Raw genomic sequence first — 25489 nt, forward strand, 5'->3', positions numbered from 1 at the left:
GCTCAGTGATGCCCTGGTGGGGAAACCGTGACTGCAAGATGAATTCTTGTGGTATTTGTGCGTTCACAAACACATGAGAATCCATCTTGTACTGACCCGGCTTTAACCATTTGAGTCCTAATCAAAAGCGGTTTGGGCCAATCACGTTGGAGTATCAAGGATTAAGGCGGGACATACTGGTGTGACAAAAGCAAAAGCAGATGAGCCCACAGCCAAACCAACTCATACATGGCAGCTCAGGAGGATGCAAGCATAGTTGTTGCCATCACATCTGTTTAGTAAGAATCTATGATTTCTCCTTTGATAGTAGAGTAAGCAGTGCCTTGACTAGCTTACCTTCTTGTGGTTTCTTATAATACCTGCTGCTTACGTTTTAATTTTATACCTTAATTTGTTGAAAACAACCTTTGGAGGACAGGCACTAGTTGTCGCTTCACCCAATCAGCTCAGATAATTCTGATGAAATTCCCTCCTTCACCAAGCAGATTCAAATGGAGCAGCCCCAGATTGAGAATGTGCAGAAATAGAGTGCTACACATTATCAATCTGGCTGACTGGGTCACTGGTGGGGATCTGAAGGGAGATACCCCCGGACACCAATCATCATCTCATAAGGAGTGTGCCCTAGTGTTGTCAGGCATGCATATAAAGTGGTGTGGAAATGTGTTTGCCCCCTTCCTGATATTTTCATGTTTCTGCATGCTTGTCACACTAAAGCCCCATTTACACTATCTTTATTAAACCGATCCATGCCGAGCTCGCTCCGAGCTTGGATTAGTTAACCAAGCCGAGCTTGGTTCTGACGACCGTTTACACATCAGGCTATCTCACCTCCTAGTGACGATCTGCGGTACTACTGCTCTCTGGGATTGAAGGAGGGACCAGGCAAATCAAAATGGCGGTGCACGTAACATTCAGGAAGTTAAGCTTGGTTATAATTGTGATACATCGTTGTTTGCGGCGAGTTAGGCAAAGACGGCAACTTTTGGTGGATTTACTTGACACAGTTGTCTTTTGGGAAGTGGATAAACGATAGTCTAATCAGGATTTACAGACGCAGGAAACAACGACAGACGCTGAGGTTCATCACACTGCTAAGCAGAATCATCACTGGAAATCGTGTGTCACGGTAGAGAAGCTAGTATTTTTATGGATGGATGAAATGTCAGCTGGCTGTAAGGAGATGACGCGGTCTGCTCATGCGCTCTTTTTTATCAGAAAACCGGGCCAGAAAAAAAAACAAGCCGAACACACACATGGAACTGGTCTGCATTTAGCTCGGTCCGGTTGTGTCTGGCTCGGTTCAGTTCAGTTTGCGTTCCATTTACACTCGATAGTTATCTCAGTTACCAAGCTCAGACTGGTCTCGGCATGGTTAGAAAGGGGTAGTGTAAACGGGGTATTAAAGGGGCCTAGTCACACATTTTGACTGTAAAAAAAAATAAAATAAAACTATATTCCAAGAGTTCATTCTGATAGTGTTTACTTAGTCTTTGTTGAGCCTGAAAAGAACTTTGCACAAGGCACAATCAGAAGACATATACATTGTTGTGCCACCTGCCAGCCGTACCACAGAACTATAGTACTGCTGGCAAGATGGGGACAACTTACACAGCTACTGTAAGAGCCAGTAAATAATCCTTCAGTGCCTCGCAGTAAAGTTAAAGCTTGGTGTGGTTGAAGAGCAACCCGATCTACAAGGTCAGGGTTACTTACTCTTTCTTTTCGCACCTCTCCTAGATGTTGCTGACTCACTCGGCTCCAATGCTTCTCCTGGTTTAGTCATTGCGCGCATGTGCGATATCGTACCTCCGTTCATTTGGTCTTGTTATTGTAAATATACACAAAATGGCTTTGTTTATTAACAGAGTAAACAAAGTTCTAAACAGAAATAAAATATAATAATAGATAACTACCAGCATAGAAATTTGTAAAGTCATAATACGTGACTATGCCCTTTTAAGTGTTTCAGAACATCAAATTTATTTTAATATTAGTCACAGTCAGCAGAAGTAAATACAAAATTAAATTTTTAAATAAAGCTTTATACTATTTAGAGGAAAGAAAATCCAAACCTACATGAACATATTTGACAAAGTGATTGTCCCCCTGTGTTGACATAACTGTGGCTTATCACACCTGAGTTCACCTTTTCTAGGCACAAGCCTGATTACTGCTACACCTGTTCTTAATCAAGAAATAATTGAAATAGAACCTACCTAAAAAAGTGAAGTACACCAAAAGGTCCTCAAAAGCCTGACATCATGCTGAGATCCAAAGAAATTATTTAAGAAACAAATGAAAAAGGAAGTAGTGGAGCTCTATGAGTCTGGTAAGGGTTATAAAGCCATTTCTTAAGCTTCGGGACTTCAGCGAACCACAGTGAGAACCATTATCCACAAATTAGGTATATATCTGGGATACCAGGTTGCAATGCATTACTTGACGATCTTATAGCATATACTTATATCTTGGAAGAACTTATGATAGTCTTAAAACAAGGTTTTACAGAACTTGCAGATGTGTTTTTTACTCTAAATATGGCCATGTTCGACTTTGGAGAAGCGACTGGCATTTATCTAGGCAGGGCAGGTTGAATTCCATTTAGAGAATGGAATTCAATGAGAATTTGACATGTATGGGATTTGCATTTGTGTGCAGATCCACAGCAGCACAAAGCTCCATTAGCTCACTGTACACCATCAGAGCAGAAGCACAGTGTCTCTACAATGCTTAACCTTCGACTTGCAGGAGCTTAACCTCTGCCCCTTCAGAGTGGTGGATGAGATCAATCAGGGAATGGATCCTGTAAATGAGAGGTGTTTCAGATCGTAGCCCGCACCACCTGCATAGAGACTTATCAGTACTTCCTCATCACACCAAAAGTGCTGCAGAATCTGCATTACTCCAAGAAGATGACCATTCTCTGCATCCATAATGGGCTTCACATACTTGCTTCCAATGAATAGGACAAGTCGGCTTTCATCCAACGCCGTCTTTAAAACAGGACATAAACCCACCGGGGTAAAAAGTTTTGAAACTGATACTAACCTTTAACATACACTGTCTAAAATTGGAAAAGACACAACCACACACTTCTGTGATGAAGTCAGCATTTAAATAGGGAAGCTTCTTCTGGGACTGGTCGATCCAATAGCTGATAATTCAATCAGTGCAACTGCCCCATATATATATATATATATATATATATATATATTCATGTTCATGTTGTGTGTGTGTTCTTGTACTCGAAGCTGAGCAAGCTAATAACCGGTAAAGGTTAGGCATTAGGGCTAGGGTCAGGGTTAGGCCATAGAAAGGCTGGACGATGAATGGAAGTCTATGGAAGTCAAGGCACAGTCCACACTATATACACTGAACAATGATGTGTGTGTGTGGGACAAAGAGAGTTTTTTTTTTTATTGTACCTCACCAGTTTCAGACTTGAGGAGGATAACCATATATGCTTAAAAGCAGCATGGTCCAGGATGATGATGAGTCTCATACAGACAAGAGGTGAATTGGCAGGTCCAGTAGTGCATCCAGAACCACTTGGCGAGGGAGACAACAGTGGACTTCAGGAGAAGTTAAAATAGCTGTTTACCCAACTCATCCTGGTCACAGGCTGATCAGACTAATGTCTTTTCTGTTTTTGAAAACACATAATTCTGCTTCCTGTTTGTCTGCCAGTTTATTCCACAATGCAAGCATTGGAATCTGAAGTTAAATGTATTGTTTGTACCCATAAACTTTGTGAATATAGTTGCTTGTGATTTTGATGAAACAATCCAGCCAAAAGCCTTTTCTAAAGGCCTGCGTATATGCTATTGTTTCACTTTTTAGGTCAGTGGGCATGGCACTGTATTCTTTTGTCATGAAGAGCAACAGCTACTTGTTTCAACTTAAATTTAAGATGTGGTTGAAACTGTTACTATGGTTGAATGTGATGCAAAGAGCGTACTGTAGCAGATACTGTGCCAGAAGCATTCCAAGAACTTATTTGGAGTACTGCAAGCCCAATGTGGGCGTGATGAGATGGTCAGCAGTGCCAATCCAGTTTCGAATTTCCCACGCAATGGATATGCTGTCAATATGCCCCCTATATTCCTACACCTTAAATACTGCTACTATCATAATTAGCCCATACCATCTCCATGTTGAGTTTTTTTGCATTCTTTAACAATCTAAGAACTTTCTCACTGTTTTCCATGTATGTGAGAGCCTACTGTGTTGTGCTCCAGAAGACCTTCCCCAGATCCTGCAAAGTCTATTCACATTCTGGCCAATTTGGTGTCTTGGTGAAACAATAATCTAGTGCGAAGGGGGCATAAGGAGGAAGTGTTTTGTTTTGTCAGCACTTCCGTGTACTAAATATAGTTCAGTAGAGTTACTCAAGGACATGTACTTGAACAATTCTTACACTCTCAACTGAAGGGAGAATCAACTGCAGCTTGAACTTGCAGAAACACTTTAATGAGGAACATTTGTTTCCACAAAGAGCCCCTAAAAATCCATCTTTTTTATAGAGAGGAAAGTCACATAAATTATGATTTTATTCCCCTCTGAAGGCACATAATCAAGGTCTGGAAGAATCAGAAAAAGAGACCTTCAGGGGTGGAAAGCTGAATAGTGAATAATATTTCTTTGAGCCACTTTCACTGCTTCCCAGTGAGTTTACTAATCAGTGGGAGTAACTGTGGGAGAACTAGTTGGTCAAACAACATTTTATGCAAAAATAGAATGGAGTCTTTTTCCCACTGTGGATCAAGTAAAAGGATTTTCAGTGGGAGAGTATCAAATAATGAAAGGTGACATTTTGAATCTCATACATATGCATTTGGAAGTGTTTTCTCAACCAAAGGTATCGACTGTTTCCCACACACTTCTTTAACATAACCATCACAATGGGCCATAAATCAATAAAAGGGAACTTGAATGTGTTTGAACTTGTGAGCAGCTTGTGAACTTTTGGAATAAGGCGTCAGCTTGATTGTCTTGACAGTCCCCCCCCCCCCCCCCCCCCCCCCCCCCCCCACACACACACACACACATCCATTTGCTAAACTAATAAATACCACAGTGGTATGCATTTTTGTGGAGGAGTGAGCACACAGTTGCAGAATTAGCTGAGTGGTGAGTCACACTGGCCAATAGACACAGCGCTGTGAGTCAGCCCAGGTTTGTCCCTACGCTCTGACACATACTGGCCCCTCAACCAAGAAGTAGCTGTGCAATCAACCTCACAAAAGTGTAACACATTAGCAATGCAAAAAAGTCAAGCAGACTTTTTTGAACTGTGGTTCCTCTTCTGTTTTGTTTTTTTCTATTTGCACATGTTTCAAAGTGAGCATGTGTACTGAATAGCCCTATTTTCTGTTGCTCTTCACAGCCTGCTGCACTAAACAAAGAGGATTTTTGTGAATGTCATAAATCCCTGATAATTTTCTCAAATTGTTTAAAAATATGCACAGCTCACAATGATCATGACATTACAGCTGCTTTTTTAGTTTAAATTTAATTTATTTTTGACTGCTCAGCAACCATTTTAGCAAGCACGTTGCAGCTATGATCACTGCTGATAATCTGGCAGAAGTGCTCAGCAAAGTCAGCGTTTGTAATGATAGATCACATTGTTTGAAGATCAAAGTATAGTGTGATCAGCTGCAGATTATTTAATTAGATAAAACTTTTTTCCTTAAAGGGGACATATCATGCTTTGTAATGCCTTCCTTTTAAATCAGTTGTGGTTTATATAACATGGAACAGCAATGCTTTGGTCTGAATTCCTCGTTGCTGTTGCCCACAGCCCCTCTTTTACCCCTGTTTTGAGTTGCATCTGAGAGCAACTTGTTTTGGTGCGGTCTCTTTTATCCAAATGAAGCACTTCACACAGAACAATATGTATTTATGTAAAGAATGCTTGATTTTTGCTGATTAAAAGCCAAATTAGTTACAGACTGTCCCTTAAAAATTTTTGCGCTCCTAGACACTCCAAGTACACAACAAAATGTATTTAATGGCTCAAAAAGTTGGCTTTGCATGATATGTCTCTTTAAAAAGTTTAACTCATATTCACATTTTTTATGACCTGGTTCATACCTGTGTTTCTGGCTTTCTTTGTCAATTTTTGCCAGTTTTTTGAAATTCAAATGAAAAGGTTTCTAATGAATTTATGGCAGACATTGAGAGATGCTGATATGGAAGCACAGTAGAGGTCTATATGTAATACAAATGTGCTTGAAATGATTGCCTTCTTGAGTACCCCATCACATCATCCCTTTGCATTAATCAAAATTCTCTAAAAAATGTTAGAGAAAACAGTCTATATAAAGTTGACGGATTCTTTTTTTTAACAACACATAACATCCCTGATGTTTTTCAGTCTGGTTTTAAGTCGCATCACAGCAAAGAATCTGCACTGCTCAGGATTTTTAATGACATTCTTTTAGCTACTGACTCCGGAAATCGCATACTTCTGGTTTTAATGGATTTAACAACAGCATTTGGCACTGTGTATCATAGCATTTTAATTACTCACCTAGAGCACTTCATAGGCATTCAAGGAACGCCCTTGACTGGTTCAGGTCAGCAGACCAGCTTCTCCTGGATTTGCCGAGAACCCGGCAGAAGCTCAGAGGGGACAGAATTTTTTTTCTGTGGCAGCTCCAAGGCTTTGGAACTTGCAGCCATTACACATCAGATAGGCCTCTTCACTGTCCATATTTAAAGCTGCTCTGAAAACCCACCGCTTCTCATTAGCTTTTGACGTAGCGTGACAGAGCTTACCTTTTTGATTTTATTGGACGTTTTTTTACATCTTTGTTTAAATTACGTTTTACCCAAGTTGCTGATAATATTTTTATGTGTTTTATATTGTATATGTATTTGTATTTGTAAATGTGTTTATCATGTTTGTTGTACATTTATGTTCAGCACTTTGGTCAGCTTTGCTGTTTTTAAAGTGGTTATGAATAAAGTTGGCTTGGCTTAGGCATTAGCTCATAGTTCATTAGCTCAACTTTATATGACAACTTTATAGATGGCACTAACCTTTGTGTACTTATGTGTGTTTCCTTAGAGTCCTCAGACTCCACCCTGTGACCACAAAATTGAGGACCCACTGTTTGGAGAAGCAGCATGTACTGAGAAAGCAGCTCAAGCTTTCCTGTCTGAGATCAGTGAAGAGGATGTGGAGGTGCTTCGCCAAAGAGAGGAGGCTCTGCTTCAGATTGAAGTAGGAGAGTATCACAACATATATGATGATTTGAAATTAAGTGTAGTTAGTGAGCTACCAACCCAATTTGAATTGCTGGATGAGTGACAATGGGTCCTGACTCAAACGTGGTAGTAGCAAAAATCTGTTGTTTTGTTGAGAATGTATAATACAAGCCCAAGCTTGTGCTACAAGAAGCCAAATGCAACCTAAAAAATAAATGGATTAATACTTTGCTCTGTCGATATGCTCAGTTTAAATAATGTCAAAATAATCAATTAATCCCAAAGGGAAATTAAATGTTTTCATAACTCATACTATCCAAGTTTTTTCAAAGAATTGTACATGCTGATGGCTGTAGGCAGGATTACAGTGGTTCAGAAGTAACCTGTAACTGATCAGGTCCTACATGCCTGAAGGGACTTTCTGTGTCAGCTCAGGAGATTTCAGATCTTTGAGGGCCACTGCTTTTTTCATTATACCTGCTTCCCCTAGGCTCAATTTTCAGGAAGCACGGTTGTGCCTTCCATTTTTATGCTGATGACTGCCATGCTTATGTTCCCTTTGAAACATGAGGGAACCCAATCTGCACAATCACTGTTTGAGTGCCTTGAGGAAATGAGAGCCTGGATAGCTGTTAACTTCCTTAATTTTAATGTAAAAAATACAGAGGCTTTGATTTTTGTCCCAGGGTCTCCACTTGGTTGTCAACTATAAATCTTGGCCCTCTGGATCAGTATATAAAACTAATTATCACCAATCTTGGAGTAAAAATGGACACTGATTTTAATTTTGACAGGCAGATCAGTTCAGTGGAGAAATCCAGTTTTTATGGATTAATACTTAGCTCTGTCAATGTGATCAGTTTAATTAATTTCAAAATACTCAATCCCAAAGGGACATTAAGGGAAATAAAATGTTTTTGTAACTCATACTATCCAATTTTCTTCAAATAATTGTACATGCTGATGGCTGTAGGCAGGATTACAGTGGTCCAGAAGAAGCCTGTAACTTAACACACTGTGATTGTATGATAGTCTAATGAAGAGGATGCTCAAGGTTCTCTGCATGTTCTTCATTTTATGAAGAATCATCTCCAGAGGTTCTAGATGGGTCCCCAGAACAGAACCAACCTTCTTTATCATCTTGGGGAGTGCTTTTAACTCCAGTTTTGGGCAAACAGATAATTGCAGGGCTAACTTTTTGTTCATCCCATTATTGTTCACAATATATTTAGAAACTGTTTGTTGACCAGTTAGTTTCCACTTTATTGGGTTGTGATACCTGTAAGTAAGATAACAACATTCAAGAAATGAATCTGCTGTTTACGTCACTGTCCTGGCTCTCACTACACAATACACATCCACACAAATGTCTCCACACAACATTAGCTGTCATGGCTCCACAAAATCAACATTGTTAATAGCTGTGCTGTTTTCTTATTACCTTTCTTTTTCTTGTTATGATGTGGTCCTAATAATGTCGTCTCCCATTGCTGGAAAACAGAGAAGCCAGTATCCCCATGTTCTGTTTGTCTGTCTGTCATAAACAGTGCACTGCTGTGTGACCCTAACCTTTTAGCTACAGTAGTGCAACCAAGTTTTCTGGGTTTGTTACCAGCACTGCATGAGGTGGAATGAGACTTGATTTGGAGCTGGGCTTTTTGGTCGAAGCGTGGCTCAGCTGAACTCTTATGTTTCCAACACTTCCATACAAAACACCAGCCTGCTTACTGCCTAAGCTATGGCAATCCACATTTAACCAGCACGTAAAGAATGAGAAAACATGCTTCTACACAGCAATGATGAAACTAAGTTTTATTTATGCTTTTCAATTGAAAAATAGCTCACATTAAATCTACCAAATTTGATATAATTGATGTTAGAGCAATAAGTAAGGCTTCCAGCGATGTTCCTACGTCCACAAATTTTAAGCAACTTTGTGTTTGTTAATTTATACTGCAAGACTGGCAACACTGAATTAGTGTCAGCAATATCAGAAACCGATCTCTAGACATACCATCACAAACTGCAGGAAGCTTTGTGTACATCTCCCAATAAGCTCTGACACAGGGCATCAGCATGAGGCCCATATGCATGTACATGCCTAGAACCTGCTCTATCTCCTTTGCAGTTGTGTTTATGGACTTGTCCTCCTTTTGAACACTATACATGTTTGTTTGTTCTGCAATCCCCTGGAGTATGTCATCTTTGACAAACTGCATAAAATACATGTATGCTGTCATGTCACACATGGTCACTGTGCCTTCCTCAACACTGGAAAAAAAATCGACAGATGGAGCTTCTTATTGTATTTTTCTCCATTCGCATACTTTCCTTTTCTTATTGGCCGTCATTGATTCATTTCTGAGTGACTGTGCTCAGAGTTGTTGGTGGGACCTCAACTTCCATTCTTGTCTGGGCTACACTTTGATCCTGTGAGTCTTCCTCACCAATGCTTTCTGATTTTCCTTCATCATGCATGGCCTGAGAAGTCCAATCCTCATCCTCATCCTCATCATCTTCTCCTAACTGCTCTATGTCACTTGAATTGCCATCCATTGTCATGTTGATAATATTTTCAAAATACTTTCTTTTTCTCTATTCTTCCTCTAATATTTTGACATATAAAAATACACATGACTGGTCAATACACCATACCGATTATAGTTTTAGAATCATTGTTATTGTAAAATAACCCAAAATGTATTTTCAATTTGGCAGTTCATGATACTTATTGATTAAACAAAATACTATGTGGCTTAATTGTGGCAAGCATGACATAAATTACTGTTCAGTTATAAAGCACCACATATACCTGCAATACCAAATATGATACGCACATTTTAGCACTATTTAACTGTAATGTAAAGAATAATTTTTAGGTCTCAAAACATTAAAAAATATTAAAAAAAATAATAACAATGTCTAAGTAATTCATACCGTAACTCAAAAAAAGAGAAGTCACAGAAACGTATGTTGCAAATATGATACAAACGGCAATACAGGGTTAAGGCATTTAGATTTCTTGTAAATAGTAAAGCAGACTGGCTACCTCTTTCTATTGGTTAAAAATAGTTTCAGAGCATTGTCTCAGACCCCTGCAGGCCTCTGTTTATACAGTAGTTATGTAAAATTCCTCACCCTTTCCATACGTAAAAAAATGTAAGCACTTCTGCTTTAATTTAATAAGGGAGGTTTAATTTGGCATGCAAGAATGTGCTGAGTTTGCGGTTTTACATTCCTCATTTAGAAGCGTCCCCTATTTGTAAATTTTTGATCCCATGTGAAGACTTGGGTTTTAACCATGAAGGGCTTATTTACACCAAATTGCTTATGTAAAGAGAGAGGTGCGTACAGTAATACCACATCTGCACTCAATTCCACATGAATTGGGATGTAGAAAGGGAATAGTCATTGATTCACGTGTACACACAGTGATTTGGAATTTTAAATTCATACACAGTGTTTTTGAGAAACAGACTCAGTTGAAATAATGTTATTTCAGAAGTCCTAGTAGAAGAGCAGAAGAAAAATACTTGCTTGGACTGCCTACTAAAACATCACCTGACATATTATTTGAACTCCAGAACAGATGATGTGTTTGGCATCATTAAAACACAGCATTCCAGGAAAAGGAACTCATGCTGACGAATGCACTGAGGTGGAAATTTCTGGATTCAGGCATCCTTTGCTGCAGCAAGGCCTGGCCAGCTCATATCTCAGAATCCACCATAAATTCTATTGTCTAACATAGGTTGCTTGAGGAAAATGTGAGACCGTCTGTAAAAAAGTTAAAGCTGCAGGAGAACTGGACCATGTAATGTGGCAATCATCCAAAACAGTCCAGGAAATCCACCAAGGAATGAGAACTAAGAAATGGAAAGTCCTGACCCTGGAAAATTAGTTAGAATCTTCTGCAACACATTATGCTTCTGATTTCATGTGACAGGGAGCTCCTCAACTGATTTTGGGATGCATGAATACTCTTCTCCAAAGTTGTTCAAGTTTATTGTTTTGATGTAAGGATATGATGGTCCAGGGCAGGAAATTTGCTGGAGTAGTAACACCAGTTAATCCATCCTGTTGGGCTGCCTGCGTGGCTTGGTTATCAGAGATGAACAGAATTGCTAGTTTATTGGCAGAGCTACAACAAGGGCTTGTCATACAAACACTGGGCTTGCAGCACTTCAAACGCACTGTTGCAATGCTTTTGGTAACATTAGCTATCTTTACATGGACAAAAGTAATCGGAATAAATGCCCGATCAGAGTAAAACAGTCATGTAAACAAGCCATTGGGAATATGATGATCGGATTAAGCTCAGAATTAAATTGTATTCTAAATGAGAGGAGTGGTTTATGCCAATTAATAATCTGATCAACGTGTATATAAACTTTTGTCAGGCTCAAGTTATTCTGAATGTGGCAAACTGACCCAAGTGCGCAGATATTTTGAATAAAGCTAGGTGCGTATATATACACATTATGATCAGTTTAAATGATTGTATGCCCATATAAACAGTACAATCCGATTATTTAATCCAAATACATTTAATCTGATCGTGAGATTTTGTGCATGTAAACATACAGCAGCTAATGTTGACATGTGCATCATGCTGCACTACTGCTTTGACAGCAGCCAAAAGGGTGCTCACCATGCTCACCATGCAAGAAACATGCCACATTCTCGAGACCATGAAAACTGCATCATATGCAAGACCCATTAACACTGAAATTACTACGCACTTAGCGGTTGTGTAGGGCTACCAGGTCCAAATTGTACCTGGACATGCTTGCAGTGGTTGCTGGAGAAAACTGGGGTGTTTTCAGGCTGAAGTTTGAATTTTAAAAATACCTGTCAGAATGTTGACAATGATCAGTGAAAATGACAGAGAGTCCTATTCATTGTAAGGGCAATAAAAGCTTACAGTGCAGATGTGATACTTCTGGCAGTAACATTGAGGTAAAATGTTTGGGAAAGGAGTACATAAAAACATTTGTTGAGGACTAATGCTGCGTTCAGACTGAACATGATTTGAACATCAAAAAGGCGTCCAACTCCCCAACTTGGGCGTTTTTACAGGGCCTTTTGATGCTTTGAGCAAAGTGTGGCAAACTAGTCTGACAGGCATTGGGAGGAACTACCTTGTTATTTTCCTCAAATACGAGGAAATATTTACTGTGGTAAAAGTTTTGATAACTTAACCAACTTACTTGCTAATTGTCCTCCAGGCAAGGTCCTTTACTGTATCTGTAGTGATAGCTCGACTGATCATAGATAATAGGAGGCGCACAAATAGCGTTTATATGTTTGTCCTCCATTGTTGACCTCCTGGCTTTTCATGGTCCTTCTGTTCTATCGGAAAATCTGCCACTACGTCACACAGCAGGGTCTTTCTGATTGGTTTAATCTCCACGTCCAGCTACAAAATTTGAGATTTTCCAAGTCTAGTGTCTGCTGCTTCGGAAGCTTAGATGCTGGAAATCTCAATCGCACCTCACCCGATGTGTGACACGTGCTGCGGGAGCTCTTGATGCTCCTAGATGCGTGTCCACCATAGACTTTGCATGTAAAACATAACCCCCTGATGCTGAAATCACGTTTGATGTGAATGCAGCATGAGAGTACAGAAAGTCATGACTTGCGTTATGGAGGAAGAGGTTTTTTTTAAGGTCAAGGTAATGTCAAGGTCTTGGACACTTTAGTACGGTCTTAACCTAGTGTAAAAGGGCCCTTAGATAACACTCAATGAACAGAGCAACAAATTAAAAGTGTCATAAAAATGTAAAGTTGTCATGGCATAAAATGTATATAACTCCATGTGTTATCCTCAATGACATCTGGTCAAATGAATTCAGTTAGAAACCTGTCAGGCCACTACATTCTGCTTTTAAAATGACAAGCTTTCACATGGCAGCCTCATTCTGGACCACAGCTTGCCATCTAGCTCTCTCTAGACTAATGATAATGTTTTAGGACCACTTTAGAAACATAATGAAGATAAATCTTTGCGTTGAGTTGAGCTGTCTGAATTTCATCAGCATTCCAAATCAGCTAATCCTATCGCAAGGAGTCAGTTTATGAAAAAGAACAAAAAAAGGAGGAACATCAATCTTTTTCCATGGAGTAACATGTAGTGACAGAGATGTGGTACAAAATGACAGTCTCGTTTTAGCTCCCTGGCAGAGATGGGCCAGGCAGATGATTGGTGTTCAGACAGGGTCGTCTGGCTTGCTCTTTAGTCATAGCTGTATGGACAAATGTCACCAGCAGTGCTCTAGCAGGCGCTAAGGGCCTTGACGTTACTCCTTTGGGGAGTGATGCAATCTGACAATGCTCTTTTTCATCTCCACACAATCATCCCCACCTCTTTCTTTACATCCAAACTCCCTATCACTCACATCACTTCTAACCACTAAATCAGTAGTCAGTCCCAACACACCACAAGTTTTTTTTCAATCTGTCCTCCCAAAGGACGAGGAGAACCTAGTATCTGTCATCATTATCAGTGTCTCTCCCACTCTAGTGAAAGGTTTGGATCTGAGGTTAATGTTCCCACCCTTAGAGACCGGAGCTCTGTGGAGACTTATAAGCTGCAGTTATGACTGGAAGTCAAGTGACATTAACTGGATGCAAGAACATATGTAACATTTGCAAAGTTTATGAAACCTTTTTACTCTCAACTCTTCTTGGTTATTGTAGATCTCTGTTCAGCTATTAAGGTTGACTCATTTGTCCTTGTTTGTCATCATATTTTTCCACATGTTCTGAAAGACAGGCTAATATATAATTTTCCACCCTGTGCAGCACTTAAGGTCCCTTTTTTTACTGTCACCTTCCATCTGCAAATTATGTGCTTTGGCACAGAATACCACTTAATTAAAAATAAATTTTGAAAAAAGGAGTAAGGCAGGGCAGTGTTCAAGGGGAATCAAAACACCTCACATGGCTCTTTTTAAAAAAAAAAAAAAAAAAAAAAAAGGTATCCCACTGAAGATAATGCCTGTCTTACCATTGCACCTCTAGGACTATGAGTCCTCAGGGATTACCCTTCAGTTCTAATGTTTATTATCAGATTGTTTTATTTTACCTATCATCACACTCTGATCAGTTAATTTCATTTTTATGTTTTATTTTAACTTGTCCTGTCTGGCAGTGTAGCACGAAGAATTGCTTTCTTAGTGCTTTCTCTGTCTCTCTTCGAGGTTGGTCGGTTTTTCTTCAGCTCTCCAGACCTCCTTATTTGCTATTACCTTGCCCCCCTCTCTCCTGCTATTTGCTTCGTTTTGTGTCTTTTGTGCCATTTCTTTATTGCAACCGAAAGCTCTAAGGAAATTATGAAGCTCATCAGCTGGTCTCTCAACGCTATTGATCAAATTTTTTCAACTCGAAAGCAAAGGACCGGGGAGCGTGCCTGTCCCGGCGGAACTTTTTTTGCGGGATACATCTTAGACCCGTGGGAGAAATGGTCCATGGTGTGCCTCTCAATTCTTTCTGTTGAGGCCGTCGAAGATGTCAACTTATTCGGATTTATGATACTTGGATTCCTTCTTTTTGGTCTCGGAGGATATCTAATGTATCAGCACCTTCAGAAGCTGCTGGCGGTCAACATGGCCTTGATGAGACTGCCGGCAGCAGGCGAGGTGATCACTAAGGCAATGAATGAACAGAACTGTAAGCTTGATAAGCTGACTGTGGTGGTGGTACACAGAGGTGAGATGGGATAAAACCTGCAAGTGTGAACGTTAACTAGCCCATCGATTGGAATATTGAAACTGGATCTAGGAGACAGCGACAAAAAGACTTTAAAGCTAAAGGAAAGTTGGTTCAGCTTGTTTCTCATAACATATCCTGTTTTTTTTTTTCAAATCACACTTCCCACTATCAAATTCTCCCCTGAGTTGTAATGGCGACATCGCACAAATCCCCTGCCCACCCCCGACACACACACACACACACACACACACACACACACACACACACACACACACACACACACGCACACACACACACACGCACACACACACACACACACACCTTCCCTGCTGACATCTGTGGATGTTTTTCTGAACTGTTGCCTGCCAGATAAGACCAATGACAAATGGCCTCTGGAGAGCTCCACGGAAATATAAACGTTTTCACCCATACAGACACACATAACTGATGCTCACAAATACAGATGAACTTCACCCGACCAGTCTCAGATGTTGACCTTCTGCATATACACTCACCGGCCACTTTATTAGGTACCCCATGCTAGTAACGGGTTGGACCCCCTTTTGCCTTCAGAACTGCCTCAATTCTTCGTGGCATAGATTCAACAAGGTGCTGGAAGCATTCCTCAGGGAGTTTGGTCCATATTGACATGATGGCATCACACAGTTGCCGCAGATTTGCCGGCTGCACATCCATGATGCGAATCTCCCGTTCCACCACATCCCAAAGATGCTCTATTGGATTGAGATCTGGTGACTGTGGAGGCCATTTGAGTACAGCGAACTCATTGTCATGTTCAAGAAACCAGTCTGAGATGATTCCAGCTTTATGACATGGCGCATTATCCTGCTGAAAGTAGCCATCATGGGTTGGGTACATTGTGGTCATAAAGGGATGGACATGGTCAGCAACAATACTCAGGTAGGCTGTGGCGTTGCAACGATGCTCAATTGGTACCAAGGGGCCCAAAGAGTGCCAAGAAAATATTCCCCACACCATGACACCACCACCAGCAGCCTGAACCGTTGATACAAGGCAGGATGGATCCATGCTTTCATGTTGTAGACGCCAAATTCTGACCCTACCATCCGACTGTCGCAGCAGAAATCGAGACTCATCAGACCAGGCAACATTTTTCCAATCTTCTATTGTCCAATTTCGATGAGCTTGTGCAAATTGTAGCCTCAGTTTCCTGTTCTTAGCTGAAAGGAGTGGCACCCGATGTGGTCTTCTGCTGCTGTAGCCCATCTGCCGCAAAGTTCGACGTACTGTGCGTTCAGAGATGCTCTTCTGCCCACCTTGGTTGTAACGGGTGGTTATTTGAGTCACTGTTGCCCTTCTATCAGCTCGAACCAGTCTGGCCATTCCCCTCTGACCTCTGGCATCAACAAGGCATTTCCGCCCACAGAACTGCCGCTCACTGGATGTTTTTTCTTTTTCGGACCATTCTCTGTAAACCCTAGAGATGGTTGTACTATCTCTTGAAATACTCAGACCAGCCCTTCTGGCACCAACAATCATGCCACGTTCAAAGTCACTCAAATCACCTTTCTTTCCCATACTGATGCTCGGTTTGAACTGCAGGAGATTCTCTTGACCATGTCTACATGCCTAAATGCACTGAGTTGCCGCCATGTGATTGGCTGCTTAGAAATTAAGTGTTAACGAGCAGTTGGACAGGTGTACCTAATAAAGTGGCCGGTGAGTGTATGTGTCTCGTGTTATTTGGGCTTCTCGTGCAATGAGGTTTTTTGTCAGATGCTTCACTCTTTATTCGTGAGAGCATAAATTGTCAAACATTGTCTTTTTTTCCTCCCTCCACTTCCCCCATGTTGTTGTAATCTTCCTTCAACAGATCCAAGCGCCTTGTGGACACAGTAGTGTCCTTGGCAGCATGGCCTCAGTGAACCGTCTCCCCACCGAGATGTTTTTGATGTTAATGTTATGGTGATGGTACTGAAACAGAAATTTCCTTCTGGGATAATTAAAGTATATCTGATTCTGAAAGAGAGCCCACAAGATTTACTTTCACAAGTGGAGCATTACCCCGGGGTTCCTTTGAACTCGGAAGCACTGCGGGGCTGATTGCTGCAACTTCAGTCAGACAGAGTGGTTCCACCCGGTGCACCGCAGCACATTTCAGAAGTGTCACAGATGCGCTGGCGCTGGCTGCTTCTCTAAAATACACAGCTCTTCTATTTTTGCCACTTGCCACGTCGACTGCTCGTCAATCTGGAACAGAGTGGATCATTCAGGCATAAAGTCAGTTGATGAAAAGCAAAGAGGATAAGGTCGAGTTTACAAGTAAAAGACTACATTTGCTGGCATTCAATGGAACCCTGGGGTTACTGCTTTTGCTAACTTTATTGCATATTATTTTGGGATTATTTTAAATTCAGTGGACACGGATGCAGAAAGATAAAAGAGAAAGAACGGAAGTGAGAAAGGTGAGGCAAAACGTTAAACGTTTTGCCTCACCTTTCAGGGACAAAAAGGTGACAAAAATAGAGTAGAGAAAAAAAGAGAGCAAGATAAGATCCGCTGAGTCTGCTTCTACACCTGCAGAAAGGGAAATAAAAATAACAAAACAAACAGAAAAAGTATGATAGGTTTCAAACATGCCTATGATAACTTCACGTAGCAGTTTTATTTCATGCAAGATGTATGTAGTGACAGCCAAAGAAGAAATGCATCTATGTAGCTCAGGCATTTCAATGTATGGAAATGTATCTGTAAGCACCTGGATCCAAGCATGTGTGGTTGTTTGTGAGAGTGTGTTTTATATGGAAGGTTTGTCCATAAGAAAAATGCTCAATAGTAGATGTGAGGAGCCAAAGACATGCGCCACAGGGCGCCAAGACAGACACCGGGGAGACCAGAGCCCCAGACGTCCAAATGGGCAACCGGATTAACCAACACTGGGATAACGCCATCCCCCATCACAGAGGAGAGCCCCAGGAAACCCAGCTGCCAGGGAAACCCAGCAGCAACGAGCCTGTGGGCTTCACCAGCAGCCAGCTACGCCAGAGCACATCTACCCATGGGCCTGGAGACCCAAGGCCCAGAGGCACACCACCCCTTAGCAGGGCCCTGACAGAGCCAGGGAGCTCATGCCAGGAGTGAACCCGCACACACCTGATCACACAGCCCCGGACACTGAGAACCACTAACACACCAGCAGATAGAGGGACCAACCATGACTCCCAAGGTCCTGGAGGTGATCCCCATTACCAGGAGAGAGGAGAGCAGACCACCCGATCCACAAACTGAGACCAAGGCCAAGCACTAACCCAACAGGGCAAACCCAGTCTATACTGCAACTACTGCCCTGATTCCAGCCCGGACGACCCTCGAACCCATCCATCCAGAGATTGGTCCAAGACTATTTGACCAGCTAATTTCATGATGGCAAACTGCATACTAGGGGATTCCCTATCATAATTAATCAGAATATCAGTCTTGTGTGAAATCAAAATTCTCTGCTCTCTGCTTGCTTGCATTTTCCTGCCTTTTACTTTTTATCTCCTTTTTATCTCCTAACCTAAACCACAGAAAGTTGGATTTAGTTTTTATTTATTTATTTTCTTTTTATTTTCTTTTACTTATTTTTTGATTTGGATTTTGAAAAGATGCCTTCCTTCAACACAATGGACTTTGACAAGCTTTTACAGAAGATAGCTGTTATGGAACTGAAAATCTGTCGACTTGAAGTGAATTATGATGTAAACGCCGCGAATGGAAATGATACGACCCTGCCCGTGATTCCGAGCGGTGACCACCAGCCCAGCGACTCAGCGAACAAACAGTTCCCTGAGGAAAATGAGAATCCCTGGACCACTCTGGGTGCAAGACCAAAGGACCAACGAACCCCACGCCTAGACAAAGAAAACTGGCCGAGACTACAGAGAGATGTCCCAGGACAAGTAAAACAACAGCGGGCTGTTCCCACAACAAATGATAGGAGTAAACCTGCTGGAAATGCTGGAATTCCTTTACGAAACAGATTCGCTCCGCTCCAAAATGTGACCCAGGAGGACAAAAACCAGAGGTATGTCAACGATTTTCGTTCTAAGACATCAGAGAAAAGACATGCCACAGGGCCAAGGACCCTGATATTATGCAATGGTTCTGTAAGGGGGATTAAACATTTCTGTAACAAGAAAAATACAGAGGTGTTGATTTATAACGATGGGAACTGTGGCCTGGTGTCTGATTTAACAGACATCCTTCAGACAGACCTTCCAAGGATCTTGAGAAAACGTCCGACCTTGGAAAACCTCATAATACAAGCTGAAGCCCTGAAGGACGTCAACCGGATAAGAAAATCAGAAGTATTAAAAGAGGATTACATTCGTTTGTTGAAACTTGTTGATGGCCTGAATGTCAAGGTTCTTCTTAGCGGGCCTCACCCACCCGCTAACTGCGGAGACGAGATTTTTTCCAGAATTCTGATGCTAAACAAATGGCTGGAAAAAACATGCAAAGAAACAACTGTAACCTTCATAGACAACTTTAACATATTTTGGGAAAGAAGACATCTGTTCAACAGAGATCGTTTCTCTCTAAATAGGTCAGGTGCAAAACGACTGATTTCAAACATCTTCTATTCTGTGAACCATGCGTCATCAGCTTTGTCCCAAAACAAGGAACATCCAGTGCCAAAACAAAAGATAAGCCCAGTGCAGCCCGAACAAGCCAAGATAAAGACAGCCAGAAAGATGACACAGAATGAGGCGTTGTCAGAGCTACAGGACGATTCATCCCAGATCTCAGCAGGACAACGAAAGGACCAAGAACCTCCATCTTCACAAACACCGGTCCAGACTGGACCCGCCTCCCCTTCTTCTCCACAAAGCCCAGAAGTTCCTTTTCTGGAATTTTCTCATAACATGAACAAAGTATTTAAGATTGGCCTACAGATGACATCCTCTCCACATAGCCATTCTGCTGTGAATAAACCAGGATTCTCCAAAGGCCTCAGAGCCTCAGATCCTTCTCCTCCACGTATCACAGAACACTCTGGTACTGAGGAACTCCAAATTACTTCGCTGTGATACAGATTGGGCCCTGGCCACACGTTTATCAGACATGAGAGTTCCCAGCATCAGCCGGGGCCTTTCGCCGGAGATTATGGAATATCTGTGATAATACGTGGCAGAAATAAGAAAAACAAAAGGATAAACAGGAACAAATACTTAAAAATCATAAACTGTCAGATGCAACCTGTCACAGAGACATCATCAACCACTAAGTCATATAAACTGGGTTTATTAAATATTAGATCTCTGTCAGGAAAATCCCTTTTAATTAATGACTTCATTATTGACAATGATCTTGATGTAATGTTTTTAACAGAAACATGGCTGCATGAATTTAGTGAAGCAGCTATACTGATGGAGTCGACTCCTCCAAACTACAATTTTCTTTGTGAAAGCAGACAGCAAAGGAAAGGTGGAGGAGTAGCAACATTGTTTAATGATTCACTAAAGTGTAAAAAGGTGTTTTTAGGAAAATTTGACTCTTTTGAACATTTGGCTCTCCAGGTAAAGGGCCCGGTACGAACTATGTTTCTGAATGTGTACAGGCCTCCTAAGTCCACATCAAACTTTTTTAATGATTTTAGTGACCTGCTGTCTGTGATATGTGTTGATTATGACTGTTTAATTATTGTTGGAGACTTCAACTTTCACGTTGACAACCCTGAAGACAGAAGTGCAAAAGAACTGTGTGACACACTTAGAAACTTTGGTTTAAGTCAACACGTTAAACAGCCAACACACAAACAGGGACATATTTTAGACTTGATCATCACTAAAGGTCTAAAGATTTCACAGGTCAATGTAACTGATGTTGCCTTATCCGATCACTTTTCTGTTACCTTTGAAAGCATAATTACCAGCGACTCATTTAGCCAAAGGGACATCGTAAGAAAACGCACCTTTAAGGACAATGCCGCGGAAACTTTTATTCAAGCTTACTCTGCTACCTCAACCTTGGGCTGCAACTCAGCTGATGAGCTAGTAGATAACTTTCAGTCTAAAGTCTCAGACATCATTAACTGCATTGCTCCAGTCAAAGTGAAGTTTTTTTCCGGGAAGAAAAAATCTCCTTGGAGAAATGCTCCATCAGTTAGAAGTGAAAAAAGGGAATGTCGAAAAGCTGAACGCAGGTGGAGAAAGAATAGACTCATAGTTCACTACGACATCTATAAAGAGAGACTTTACAGATATAACTTACAACTGAAAAATGCAAGAGAATCTTTCTTCTCTGAGATCATCAAGAAAAACATTAATAATGCTCGTGTCTTATTTTCCACAGTTGACAGGCTAACAAATCCTCCTGTGTCCGTGACTTCCGAACTCCACTCCACCAGGGCCTGCAACGAATTTGCTAACTTCTTTACTGAAAAAATCCTAAAAATTAGAGGATCACTTTGTACTACCATATCAACACCAGAACCAATGCTTTATTCAGCTGGAACTATTTCTGACAAAATGTCCCATTTCAGCGAAATAAACCACAAAAGCTTAGAGCAGATCATTCAGCAGCTAAGTTCCTCCTCCAGCTGCCTTGATGTTCTACCCACAGCTTTCTTTAAAAAAGTTTTTCCTGGCATAGCGTCTGATTTGACTCAGATAATAAACGCGTCCCTTCTGTCAGGTGTTTTCCCCCAGTCCCTAAAAACAGCAATTATCAAACCACTGCTGAAAAAGAACAATTTAGACAAACTTCTACTCCAGAACTACAGGCCCATCTCAAACCTCCCCTTTATCAGTAAAATTATTGAAAAAGCTGTATTTCAACAATTAAACACCTTCTTAACAACGACCAGCCGCTTTGACGTATTCCAGTCAGGTTTCCGTGCTCACCACAGTACAGAGACCGCCCTTATCAAGGTTTTTAATGACATCCATATAAATACAGACTGTGGAAGAACCACCGTGCTGGTACTATTGGACCTTAGTGCAGCATTTGATACTGTTGATCACTCCATTCTGTTAGAGCGCCTGGAGAACTGGGTCGGCCTCTCTGCTACAGCTCTCCACTGGTTTAAATCCTACTTAAAGGACAGGGACTTTTTTGTAACAGTAGGTAACTTTACATCAGAGATGACAAAAATCACATGTGGGGTTCCCCAAGGGTCCATCCTGGGTCCCCTCCTCTTCAATATCTACATGCTCCCTCTAGCCCAGATAATAAAAAATAACAACATCAGCTACCATAACTATGCAGACGACACACAGCTCTACATCACCATGTCACCAGGTGACTATGAACCAATTCAAGCACTGAGTAAATGCCTAGAAGAAATCAATGCATGGATGTGTCAAAATTTTCTTCAGTTGAACAAAAACAAAACAGAAGTAATAATATTTGGACCAATAGAGGAGAGATCAAAAGTTAGGTCACAGCTTCAGTCGCTTCAGCTAAAAACCACTGATCAGGCCCGAAATCTGGGAGTAGTGATGGACTCAGACCTGAACCTCCAAAAGCATCTAAAGACAATTACAAGGTCAGCTTTCTACCACCTGAAGAACATTTCTAGGATTAAAGGACTGATGTCTCAGCAGGATCTGGAAAAACTAATCCATGCGTTTATTTTTAGTAGAATTGATTACTGCAACGGTGTTTTTACAGGTCTGCCTAAAAAGTGGATCAGACAGCTGCAGCTGATCCAGAACGCTGCTGCCCGCGTCCTCACTAAGACTAAGAAAGTAGAGCACATAACACCAGTTCTAAAGTCCTTACACTGGCTCCCTGTATCTCAGAGAATAGACTTTAAAATACTTCTGTTAGTCTATAAATCTCTAAATGGCTTAGCACCTAAATACATCACAGACTTGTTATCAGCGTATAAACCCTCCAGACCACTCAGGTCTTCTGGCTCCAGCCTACTCTGCATACCTAGAACCAGAACTAAACAAGGAGAAGCAGCATTTAGTTCCTATGCTCCACTTATCTGGAACAAACTTCCAGAAAACTGTAAAAGTGCAGAAAGCCTGAGTTCCTTTAAATCGAGATTAAAAACACATTTGTTTAGAATTGCCTTTGAATGTTCAAGTTAAAATGTTTTACTGTTTTCAAATGTTCTTTTTTGTTTCTACACTATCCCTACTTGCTTTTATTCTGTTTTATTTTCCAATATTTTAATCATGTAAAGCACTTTACATTGTCTCTGTACTGAATTGTGCTATATAAATAAATTTGCCTTGCCTTGCCTTGCCTAATATTCCATACAAACATTTTTGTCCACTACTTTTATGTATGTTTTACATACCCCACTATTAAGGGACACTCTTGATTCAGGGATTGTTCTTCTATTCTCATCGTAATTATTAGGATAAAATGAAAACATGGAAGAAATAAATCAGTCACAGCTATCATAATGGTCAGAGCTAAGCATGAATGTATCTGTTTCTATACTGATTGATGCTGCGAAATTTTTTGCTCTTCCAATTCATGAGGATAGTTTTTTTTTTTTTTTTTTTTTTTTTTTTTTTTGCAATGCATAAGGCAGTGAAAGCCATGCAAACATTTTTTCCCCAAAGTTACACAGCAAAAAAACCTGAGGGGGAAGGAGAAATTTTACATGTCAGGCACTTTGACAAGTCCTTACATATCTGGACCCAGAACCTCTGAACAGTTGTACATAACAATAATTCATGAACATAATTGTCAGAATTATTACTTATCTACTGTGAACAGATATTAGATTGTGCAAAGCCCATCCTGATTAATCTTTGACATGTATAGTGTAGTCTATGTAGAATTTTGTATAGTATTAGTTGTAAATTTGTGTTTTTAGTTATTTTGAAAGTTTTTAAACATATCTGAAACCAGGAGTTTTGTTCAAAGCTCAAGAAATACACTTCCCATTTCATAATAGGAAGATATATTGAATCATCTAGTTTAGACAGTGTCCTGTATTATTTTTGACTGTAGTTTTTTTTTTTTTTTTTTTTTTTGGGGGGGGGGGGTGTTAAATGAAGGAAATCTTATACAATTATTGGAATTTGTAAACCATCTTTAATCAGCCTAAATTTATTTTTTATTATATATTTAATTTGTTGATATTCTAACAATTAATTTTTTTAAATAGCATATTGTATAGTTAATCTATGAAATGTGATAAACTCAGTTCCTTCAAATATATGTTTCAGGTATTCAATACCTTTACTCTTCCAGTAAGGAAAGTTTGTCATATTATTCTTCGTAGGGTGTCAGGATTATTCCAGATGGGTGTTTGGTTGCACAGGATAAGTGATGACTCTGTCATTTTATAACCTCTCACCATGCTGTCAGAGAAGAGCTAATGTTGATACTTTTAAAACATGCATGCCTTTTTATATTTGAGCTAATACATGGCAAATCAGAAATCTTGAAGAAAAGGATTACGACCCACAAAACAGAACCCCAGCAGAGACTTAACCCACAAACAATGCAGAGTACAGAGCTGTGCATGCATTAAATCAATCACTGTGTTCAGTTCTATTCTCTTTTAACCAGTGTCACATGTTTTAAATTCACCTGTTGTGCTGCTAATAAAGATATGGAGTGACCTTCTGATCCCTGAACAGCTGACCATTATTATAAAGATTATCTACAGCAACTGTAGCCCTGATGCCCTCTGTCATGTGTTTCTTCCTGATTGTGAATAATACTTGTATTCGATCACAGATTTCTTTTTGAAACTGGCAATTGATGCTGAAACTCCTCGCAGCTCTCTGCCCCGACTTCTGACCTTTTTGCTTATAATGCTCAAATTTAGCTACAATTGGCTAAGGCTGGGTTTTATCGGGCTTATTACATTCAAGATAATGAATGCGGTGAAAGGTGATGGTTTTTTTTAGCCCATCCCTTGAGAGTTTCAGCTGCTGCTGGCACTTGCAGCCATTAGTCTTTGATAGTGATGGAACATTATCAGGCAGTTCGGTGCCCTTTGTTCAAGGTCAGTCACAGATGTCAGAGCGTCTTGTTTTACATAACATCCAGGATAAATTAAGATTGCAGGGGAGCCAGTTTGGATAGCAGCATTTGTTTTGGGCAGGCAGACTCTTGTTTATCTGTCTGCCTTAAAGTCTCTCTGGTACATCTCAATGGCAAAAAAAAAGACAACATTATGGTCATTCTGCCAGAGTCCAGCTTCAAGCTTTCTCTGAGATTGTTTCCATCCTGCCAGCAAGTTCAGAAACCTCAACTGGCCTGTAGTTCTGCTTACACAGCATTTCAGTCTGAGTGCTGATAGCGGCCATATCCCTCGCATAGTTCAGGCAGCCTTGACATGGGCCAAAATAGCTGCCGACGTTTTCAGAATTTTTCAATACTCCAGGTAATCGCCAGCTCCAAAAAGCAGAAATTATGTTATAAATCCAATTTTGAACACATTTTCAACATCCTCAGACAAAATGTCATACATTTTCAACATTCCAACAGACAAAATGGACAGACACACAATTCTTCTCCCACCGTGTGTCCAGCTGCACATGTCCCATGGGGCACAGGAGATCTCCTTCACCCAGTGTTCTTGTTGAGAAAATTTGATCGATTGCATTGAGAG

The 25489-nt window shown here is 40.6% G+C and overlaps 1 protein-coding gene across 1 annotated transcript in view; it reads left to right on the top strand.

The window, feature by feature from the left end:
* The window catches only part of tsnare1 (T-SNARE Domain Containing 1), a 188289-nt gene that overhangs the window by 113311 nt on the left and 49489 nt on the right, over positions 1 to 25489 (top strand). Inside the window, exon 8 of the mRNA XM_036127446.1 lies at positions 7079 to 7234. Coding sequence (XP_035983339.1) covers positions 7079 to 7234 — 156 coding nt within the window. The remainder of the gene's footprint in view (positions 1 to 7078; positions 7235 to 25489) is intronic.

This window comes from Fundulus heteroclitus, chromosome 3 (genome assembly GCF_011125445.2).
Source record: "Fundulus heteroclitus isolate FHET01 chromosome 3, MU-UCD_Fhet_4.1, whole genome shotgun sequence".
Taxonomy (NCBI): domain Eukaryota; kingdom Metazoa; phylum Chordata; class Actinopteri; order Cyprinodontiformes; family Fundulidae; genus Fundulus; species Fundulus heteroclitus.